Below are 10,271 nucleotides of genomic sequence, written 5' to 3'. Positions count from 1 at the left end.
AAAAGGCCGGGCGTGGTGGCTCAAGCCTGTAATCCCAGCACTTTGGGAGGCCGAGACGGGCGGATCATGAGGTTGGGAGATCGAGACCATCCTGGCTAACACCGTGAAACCCCGTCTCTACTAAAAAATACCAAAAAAAACTAGCCGGGTGTGGTGGCGGGCGCCTGTAGTCCCAGCTACTCGGGAGGCTGAGGCAGGAGAAGGGTGTGAACCCAGGAGGCGGAGCTTGCAGTAAGCCGAGATTGCACCACTGCACTCCAGCCTGGGTGACAAGTCATATTGTATAGGGATGAGAAAGGGTTTAAAATAATACCTGGATGAAAAACAGGATGCAAGGTATTACATAGCTCCATTTTGGCTGAGTTTGAGATGATTGTGATTTCTTTAGTTTTTGCTATTTTCCCACATTTTCTATAATTATATATTTTACAGTTGGAAGCAAAAATAACCATTGAAAATTGTTTTCAAAGAATAATATTCAAGAGAATACAAGGTGCAGTAAGTTCTCAATATTTAGTTAAAATATAGAAATCTGTGGACCATTAACAGCAGTTATCTTTAGGTGATTTAATGTTGTTTTATAGATGGGTCTTTATTGATGGGATGTCACTATGTTGCCCAGGCTGGTCTTGAACTCCTGGCCTGAAGCAATCTTCCTACCTCTGCCTTCCAAGTAGCTGGGATTACAGGCACAAGCCATGGCAAATGTAGTATATTTTTATTTATTTTTTAGTGATGAGATCTCACTGTGCTGCCCAGGCTGGACTCCAACTCCTGGGCTCAAGCGATCCTCCAGCCTCAGCCTCCAGAGTAGCTGGGACTATAGGCACATACCACTCTGCCCAGCTTTATTTTTAAACTTTATTTCTATTTGTTTTGCAACTTTTGCTCTGTTAACAAATCTACTACTCTTATAAAAGTTAAAAAACATTCTTTTATTAAAACAAAGATTAGGCCGGGCGTGGTGGCTCATGCCTGTAATCCCAGCACCAGGAGGCCAAGCTGAATGGGTCACCTTAGGTGAGGAGTTTGAGATCAACCTGGCCAACATGGTGAAACCCCGTCTCTACTAAAAATGCAAAAATTAGCCAGGAGTGGCGGCACATGCCTGTAATCCCAGCTACTCAGAAAGCTGAGACAGGAGAATCACTTGAACCCGGGAGGCAGAGGTTGCAGTGAGCTGAGATTGTGTCATTGCACTCCAGCCTGGGCGGCAGAGCGAGACTTCATCTCAAAAAAAAAAAAAAAAAAAGATAATATCCTTATCAGAGATTTAATGGATACTAACCATATTTAATCCTCAGTCTCATGATGCTGATTTAATTTTTATTATCCATATATTGTCATATTTAGGTTATGTTCATTTTTCACCAATTTTGTTAATCCCTAGTGTTTTTGTTTCTTTTTGAGATGGAGTCTCGCTCTGTTGCCCAGACTGGAGTGCAGTGGTGCAGTCTCAGCTCACTGCAACCTCTGCCTCCTGAGTTCAGGTGATTTTCCTGCCTCAGCCTCCAGAGTAGCTGGGATTACAGGCGCCTGCCACCACACCCAGCTCATTTTTGTGTTTTTAGTAGAGACAGGGTTTCACCATGTTGGCCAGGCTGGTCTTGAACTCCTGACCTCAGTCGATCCATCCTCCTCTGCCTCCCAAAGTACTGGGATTACAGGCAGGAGCCACCACACCTGGCCATGTTTTTTGTTTATAAAAGAAAAAGAAAATTCCTAGAGTGCACTTTACTCCCTGATAGGAGACTAAATTACTTAAATATAAATTTTAGAAGGTACGTGTTAAATTAACCTAATGAATTAGTAGCATTCAGAAGTGTTTGTATCTGTTAAAGGTTCGAAATGTACAAACTATTTTCTTTTAATGGTGATTTTATTTCTAGTAAACTAAGAAATCATTATGCAGAAGAAACAGCACCCCTTAACCAAGTTCTTTTTATAAACCGTCTCTGTTCTCACTTTATTGGTAGGAAGGAATAATCTGTTTTCATGTGATATAAGTACTTGTGAGTCATGTTGAGTTTCTTCACTCATTTGTCCAATTCCCAGGCAATCTGTAGGTGGAGTTAACCTTTAGTTACATAATATAACAAAACAAACATTAACCCTACTGCTTCTGGGACAGTCTTCTCACCAAAACTCAGGGAAAATGGGAGGGTGTTGCCACTGACTGACTTAATGAAAGTATCTGACAAATGTAAGAGTTCTTTCAAATAGTGAAATAAGAAATGTATATCAAGTATTTGATGGACTGCTTACTTTCTATCTATACACACACACACTGTGTATCAGTGTATAATGCGTACTTTCGTTTTATAGCTATTAAATATGAGGTTCTAGAATGAGTTTTCAGTTTGCAGAATTCTGAGAATGTAATGCCATCACCTTTTTGAGGACAACAACCACGGTTGCTCTCGCCATATTTATTAGTCAAAATGAAGCAAAGTCAATCTGTTGAAAGCTTCGTTTTGTTTTTCTGATTAGTTTGTTTAATAAGACATTCAAATTATGATCTTTAATATTGTTTCTTCCCTTAATAGCTTGGTGCTAACAGTGGTTTGCACATCATCATCTTTGATGAAATTGATGCCATCTGCAAGCAGAGAGGGAGCATGGCTGGTAGCACGGGAGTTCATGACACTGTTGTCAACCAGTTGCTGTCCAAAATTGATGGCGTGGAGCAGCTAAACAACATCCTAGTCATTGGTATGTTTACTTTCTTAAAAAGTACAGTTCATTCAGAAACATTAGCCTTAAGTTCTGAATTAAGATGTGTGTAGGTTGTGATTAAACTGTTTTGCCAGTGTTTCCAAATTAGAATCCAGTGATATTAAAGAATCTTTTGTAATGCCTAGGCTTAATAGGAAAAATAAAAGATGGATTTCAGTCACTTGTAGGTTTAAGCTTATAGCTCACCCGCAGATGAAAAAGATGTAGGTTGAAGCTTATAGCTCACCCAAAATTAAAATACACATGAAACAATGGAATGCAGTGGTTTTCAAACTGGGTCTTGCAGGCCTTCAGGGGTCCTCAGCAGTGCTTTCAGGGTCAGTGAGGGCCAGGGAGTGCATTTCAGATCCTACATCACGATTATGACTTCCTCTTTTAGCTGTTTTAAGTACTGAGGTGCTTCTGAAGATGACTTCTCGGGGGGAAGAAAGAAAAACACCCTGCTGTTGTATGAAGTCTGAAAACCACTGGCCTATAAAAAAGAGAAGGAACTTTGGAGTCAGAGAGATTGTGTCACATTGCCCCTCTGTCACTTGGACAGATTATTTACCCTTTGAACCTTAAATTTTCTTTTTAAATACAGGAAGTTTTCATAACGTTTATATTCCATTGGCGTACACAATAGTGAAATAGTAAAACAAAGTCTCCTTAGCTTGTTAGGGAAATTACTATTCTTACATATACTAAAAGGACATTTGATTTTATTTTTGAACTCTGATCATTTGTTGTTTTGTTTTAACATCTGTGTTCAGGAATGACCAACAGACCAGATCTGATAGATGAGGCTCTTCTTAGACCTGGAAGACTGGAAGTTAAAATGGAGATAGGTAAGGAGATCTGTCACTGATTGGTGAGTGGAGGCATTTAGAGTTCATTAACAGGAACAATGTCATGTGGCTTAGTACTTTTTAGAAAAGTTTTATATCATGAGAAGTAGATGTTTACATGCTTGAGTACCTATAAGGAAGACATTAGGATTATAACAATCTCCTCTAGGCCGGGCACAGTGGCTCACGCCTCTAATCCCAGCACTTTGGGAGGCTGAGGCAGGTGGATCACTTGAGGCCAGTAGTTCGAGACATGCCTGGCCAACATGGTGAAACCTTGTCTGTACTAAAAATACAAAAAAATCAGCTGGGCATAGTGGTGTGCACCTGTAATCCCAGCTATTTGGAAGGCTGAGATAGGAGAATCACTTGAATCCTGGAAGCGAAGGTTACAGTGAGCTCAGATCGTACCACTGCACTCCAGCCTGGGAAACAGAGCGAGACTCTGTCTCAAAATAATAATAAATAATAATAATAATCTCCTCTGATGGTGCTTTCGAGACTAGGAAAATGCCTATTTTATTTTTAATTTCATCAGGCTTGCCAGATGAGAAAGGCCGACTACAGATTCTTCACATCCACACAGCAAGAATGAGAGGGCATCAGTTACTCTCTGCTGATGTAGACATTAAAGAGCTGGCCATGGAGACCAAGAATTTCAGTGGTGCTGAATTGGAGGGTCTGGTGCGAGCAGCCCAGTCCACCGCTATGAATAGACACATAAAGGTGAGGCAAATCAGCTAAACAGATTGTAAACATTATGCCAGAATTCTTTCTCTTTTCTTTCAAGCATATCAAGGAGTAGGGAAATACTGACTTTTGGTGGAGAAGAGATGGTAAAAGGAATAAGAATTAATTGTCAACTGCTAAATCTTCAGAGTAGCAAGAAGGAAAATAATGTTTGCATCTGCCCTGTAGTAACTGCTGACTCATCTACCTTAGGTCATCAATGTCTGACACAGACACGTGAAGTGAAAATTTTAAAGGAGTGTTTTTTTAATCTTTGTACTGTATTAAAAGTTGTAACATGGCCGGGCGCAGTGGCTCATTTGCCTGTAATCCCAGCACTTTAGGAGGCTGAGGCAGGCAGATCACGAGGTCAGGAGATTGAGACCATGCTGGCTAACACAGTGAAACCCCATCTCTACTAAAAATACAAAAAATTAGCTGAGCGTGCTGGCGGGTGCCTATAGTCCCAGCTACTCAGGAGGCTGAGGCAAAAGAATTGCGTGAACCCAGGAGGCAGAGCTTGCAGTGAGCCAAGATCGCGCCACTGCATTCCAGCCTGGGCGACAGAGTGAGACTCCATCTCAAAAAAAAAAAAAAAAAGAAAAAAGAAGTTGTAATATGTCAGAGGATGTGGGAGTTTCCACATACTAGAATTTGGGGGGCTGCTTTATTCAGCAAATATACTGAATACTTGATGTGCTCACAGTATTGGGCTGAAGACATAAAGATAACTGAACTCTTCCCTTGAGTCCAGAGTCAGGAAAATGGACATATTTTCAAATTAGTACCATAATATTGTAGTTGCCATGGTAGAAATACGTACTAGGATACTTTTATTTTGATAAATAAAGTGCTCTTGATTTTCCATCTCTTCTCTCCTTCAGGTTTTAGTTACCACCTGTAGACAGATTTACTGAACAAATCTGTCTCCTACTTTCAGATTTGTACTAAATACCCTCACCTAGATGTTTTATCAGGTTTCAGATTTAATATTCCAAAACCAAATTTCCTGTCTTTTTTACTACTTTTCTTTCTGCTCCCATTTCCCTGTTTATCCCAATTTCCCAGGCTTAAAACATCAGGATTATCTTTGATTCCTGACACTCTACTGTGCCCTACATCAAGTCACTTGCCAAATTTTTTCAGTTCTGTCTTGGCAGTGTCTTTAGTTCTCACTGCCACTACCTACCTTCTCTTTGATTAACCTTCCTGTTTCATATCATTCAACCATTCAGACATTTTCAATGATTCCCCATCATTTACAAAACAAAGTACAGGCTTTTTTTGGGTCTTTTGAGTCCTCTAGATCTGTCCCTAACTGGTCTTTTGGGTCCTCTAGATCTGACCCTAACTGGCCTTTCCAAATGTGCTCCTGATTGTTCTCCAGATGCTTCAGCCAAACATAAATAATCACCAGTCATCAGACATTAATTTATGTTTCGCCCTCTCTGCTTTGGTTTTGTTTTTTTGCATCACTGAGGATCTTCATCCTCTACATTTACCTGTCTTTTCATTACCTGGCTCATATGCTACCACTGTCTTCACACCTTTTCACATTTTCCCTTTCAAGAATGTTATACTCTTTTCCTTCTTGAAATAATAATGTATCATTTATGGTACTGTCAGTTGACTTTGGTTCACAGTAGATTTATTTGGCATCTACTGCATTGCTAGCCCCTGTTCTAGGAGTTAATACTCGAACTGCAAACAAGTAAAGTGCCTACTATTAAGCTGCCCACAGTCTAACCCTCCACGTGCAGAAACAAAGTGCATGCAAGGCAAGGAAGTGAACGCATGTCAGATATGGTCAACTTGTGGGGTGAGAAAAACCTTCATATGCATGTCTGTTGGTAGAGCAGGGCCTTTTAGGTAGAGGGAACAACAAATGCAAAGGAGCAGAGACATAGAATAACGTAGTAATTGGAGTAATTTAGTATTGCTTCAGCATGGAAGTTAGGGGAGGGGTGGTAGAGAGAGATTGTGGGGGTAAGTCAGGAGACTGAAGCAGGGATGGAGCACAAAAAGCCTTTTATACTCTGCTAAGAAGTATGGACTTTTTTTCTGTGAGTAGTGCTAAGCCATTGAGTTTTAAGAATAGCAGTGACATAGTGTTAAAACATAAGATCACTCTGGCAGCTGTGTCGAGTGGAGTAGTTAGAGGAGTGAAGTTGGTGACACAGGACAAGAGGGGGAACTTTTATAACAGTTCAGGCAAGAAATAAAAGCCTGAACAGTTAGGCTGAGTATGTTGTAGATATTTGGGTATATCCTATCACTGGTTCTAGACCAGGAGTCCAGCCAACTACCAGTTTTTATGAACAAAGGGCTTTTTTGGAACACAGCCACACCCGTTAATTTGTGTACTGTCTATGGTTGCTTGCATGCTACAGTGGCAGAGTTGAGTATTTACAACAGGGACTGCATGGCCTACAAAGCCTATTTTTGTGCTTTTATTTTAGGTACTATCTGCCACTTTACAGAAGTTTGCTGGCCCTCATAATAGACTTTAAATCCCTATCTTATTCACCTCAGAGTCTCCCACAGTACCCCAAATAGGTCTAAGTAATGAGCACATGGTAGGTGTCCAGTAAATTTTTTTTCTTTTTTTGAAGCAGAGTCTTGCTCTGTCCCCCAGGCTGGAGGGCAGTGGCACTGTCTTGGCTCACTGCAACCTCCGCCTGCCGGGTTCAAGCGAGTCTTCTGCTTCAGCCTCCCAAGTAGCTGGGACTACAGGCATGTGCCACCACACCCAGCTAATCTTTTGTATCTTTAGTAGAGTTGGGGTTTCACCATGTTGGCCAAGCTGGTCTCGAACTCCTGACTTCGTGAGCAGCCCACCTCGGGCTCCCAAAATGCTGGGATTACAGGTGTGAGCCACCATGCCCAGCTAATATTTTTTAACTGAGTAAACTTACATAAGTATTCTGGACTCAAACTGTATCCATAAGTCATAATTTCCCTATGTGATAGAAGTGGCTTTGTTCTAGCTCAAGAATGCCAAAGGTTTGGATGGTGTGGGAATATTGTATTGGGTCTTTATAGAATGGATCCATTCAGGGACTATGTTTTTATTCTTCTTCTTGCTATACTGTTTTTTGTTTGTTCATTTGTTAGTTTGTTTTGAGACAGAGTCTCGCTCTTTTGCCCAGGCTGGAGTGCAGAGGCGCAATCTCGGCTCACTACAAGCTCCGCCTCCCAGGTTCAGCCATTCTCCTGCCCCAGCCTCCCGAGCAGCTGGGACTACAAGCGCCTGCAACCACGCCTGGCTAATATTTTGTATTTTTAGTTGAGATTGAGTTTCACCGTGTTAGCCAGGATGGTCTCAATCTCCTGACTTCGTGATCCTTCCGCCTTGGCCTCCCAAAGTGCTGGGATTACAGGCATGAGCCACCATGCTGTACTGTTTTAATAAGAAGAGATGGTAACTTCAAGAAAAATGATGTAAACTGTGTGAAAATTGCTCGCTACCATACTGTTGTTTCATCTCAGACCACATGGGTACATCCTGATATAATCCACAGTCACTAGTTTACTAGTTGTCGTATTTTTCACATGCGTTGGCCATGGAATTTTTCTCTTATTTAGTCATTTGTCATTTTAACTACAATAATCCCATCCCAAAATTTCACTTTAAGCCATTGTCTCAGTAAGAAACATGCTTTCTTCAAGCATATATTGGGTTTATCTACATATGAGGCAATGAGGAATGGTGGGAAGACCGCAGATACCGTAGTCAGAAGGTGTGGTTATGCATTACGTTTCTTTCACTTTTTTGTTTCTGACCTGTCAAGGGGAAATACTACCTATCTAGTCAGATTTTTATGAGAATGAAAACAAATACTTTATATAAAAGTGCCTTGTAAACTCTGTACATGCTAGTTATCTCCATTTTTTATTATTGGCTGATTTGAGAGGGTATCAGTACATCCTTTTGATAGATGAATTTCTGATTTTATTGACTCTTTGTAGTTACACTTTTTCTAATTGTAAAGCTAAAATGTTTGTCACCCTTGTACAGAATATATTATCCTTCTAATTTGCAAGTAACCAGAATTCAAATACTTCACATTGTTTTCATCACTTTTTTCCATGTGATAGAATTAGCTGTAAGCTTCAGGTGATGTATATTGACTTGTGACCATTACTCCTTATACCAAACAGCTCCTAATTTTTCACCATGTCAGTGGAATAACTATGTAGGCACTTTGGGGATGAGAAAGCTATGTAAGACACTAATCTTACTCCCAAAAAGAAATATTACTGAAGTTTCATTTTCTGCATTTTTAAAAATCTGCATTGTCAGAAGGTCTTTAAAGACTATTTTTCCAGTGTCTCATCCTTGGCTAAACAAAAGAAATACAGTTTTAGTCTTCCATTGCTATACATGTTTATAGCTTTACTAATTGTGATTGATGAATAAATATTTAAATTGAAACTTATAATTTAAAGTTGTTACTGAACTTTAAAACATTTAAAACGTACAAGTGTTCTTTCTTTGTATTTTAAAAAGTCGTTATTAGTGTTATTTTGCTTCCTTTTCAGAAGATTGAGGCCTAAACAAAGATTTAGTCAGGTGGACTAAACAAGTCTTTCCTGTTAAACTGTTTTTTCAGGGTTTCTGAAACAAGTGGAAAATCTGGTCATAAACACCTGTTGTTCATGTCATTTGTACTTGAACCTATGATTGCAGTCAACTAAAATTCATGTGACATTTGGTTGTTTTTATCCTGAAAGAAATTTCTGCTTCAGGTAGAGAAGATTCATAACCCAAATTTTTTCTCTAATCTGTTGTGAGGAAATAAACTGAGGACACACACATACACACTCACACGCTTTCCACGTGAGTCAAAGCTCTAAGTTATGTTTACAGAATTTCATAAAATTTCTTATTTTTTTGCAGAATTTTTGATTGGTTAAGGTCATTCTACCCTTAATTTAAGAGGAATGATAAGAACTTTGAAAGGTCAGATTTAAAAGGTTATGAAATTTAAGGGTGACCACTTGATATTTGCTAGTGTTGAAATACAAGTTTATTAGTTTCTGCAGGTATAAGCTGAAAGATGCTGCCTCTTCTATATTGATTAGCTGTTACAAATAAAATGCAGGAAAAATGTTGCTAATTCAAACAAATGAGAAAAGATTTTCTGAACGAGTAAAAATTCAGAAATATAGACTTTTTAAAATAAGATTTTACAAATTTTGATAAAATACTAAAAGTCAACTAAGAGCAGTCCTTAGAAAATTTATTTTAATGAGCAGGTAGGAATAATTTACAATTGGAATATTCATTGCTTACAATTATGTAATTTATAGAATTCCTTGTGTGGCTGAAAACAGCTTGTTCTGAAATACCTCTTCCCCACACCCATCTTAATTCACTTTTAAGAAAGGACTCAGCAATTAATTGGGTGAGTCTTTTCTTAATAATTAGCAAAATGGCAAGTTTTATACCAGCTTCAGTCCTGAAATCTATCTTATTTTTTGGCAAATGTTGAAAGATGGGCAAGATTTTTCTTTCATACTGCTGTATGTATCTGTCATTTGAATTCGATTTTACTATAAGAGAATCAGAATGCAAAATATTATGGTAAAAACCTAAACCTGTGTAGGAAGGAGGTGTTTAAAGTGAGGCTGGTAGCTTTGTTGAGATTTTAATGTTTCAGTCAGAGCTCCTGTCTTCACTTTGACTTGAGTTTGTATCTTGTAGAATCCTTTCAGATGTATCAAAAAGTTAGAATCAGAGTTAAAACTTTTATATAAGGGTACCTAGGAAGGAAATCCTGTATCTGCCTTTTATAATTTATGAAAACCTTCAGGTTTGTATAAGTATGAAATGAGATAATGTGATATGATGAAATTAGATAGTGTATATGAGCATACTTTATAAACTATGAAGAACTATAGACAGTTATTATTAATTATCATAATTCTTTCATGGATATGCTTGGTTCCTGTGACACCATTTTTCTTTTTTTCTGG

At 38.9% G+C, this 10,271-nt stretch overlaps 1 protein-coding gene across 7 annotated transcripts in view; it reads left to right on the top strand.

Annotated features, from left to right (window-relative positions):
* The window catches only part of NSF (N-ethylmaleimide sensitive factor, vesicle fusing ATPase), a 171,584-nt gene that overhangs the window by 98,888 nt on the left and 62,425 nt on the right, over positions 1 to 10,271 (top strand). For all 7 annotated transcript variants that reach the window (XM_017871607.1, XM_017871611.1, XM_017871606.1 and 4 more), the window contains 3 exons: positions 2,547 to 2,712; positions 3,489 to 3,563; positions 4,102 to 4,289. In XM_017871607.1, coding sequence (XP_017727096.1) covers positions 2,547 to 2,712; positions 3,489 to 3,563; positions 4,102 to 4,289 — 429 coding nt within the window. The remainder of the gene's footprint in view (positions 1 to 2,546; positions 2,713 to 3,488; positions 3,564 to 4,101; positions 4,290 to 10,271) is intronic.

Source organism: Rhinopithecus bieti, unplaced genomic scaffold, assembly GCF_001698545.2.
Source record: "Rhinopithecus bieti isolate Rb0 unplaced genomic scaffold, ASM169854v2 scaffold_6904, whole genome shotgun sequence".
In the NCBI taxonomy this organism is placed as follows: Eukaryota; Metazoa; Chordata; class Mammalia; order Primates; family Cercopithecidae; genus Rhinopithecus; species Rhinopithecus bieti.
Note: the sequence above shows the minus strand (reverse complement) of the source record. Positions and strands in the feature narration are given on the sequence as shown.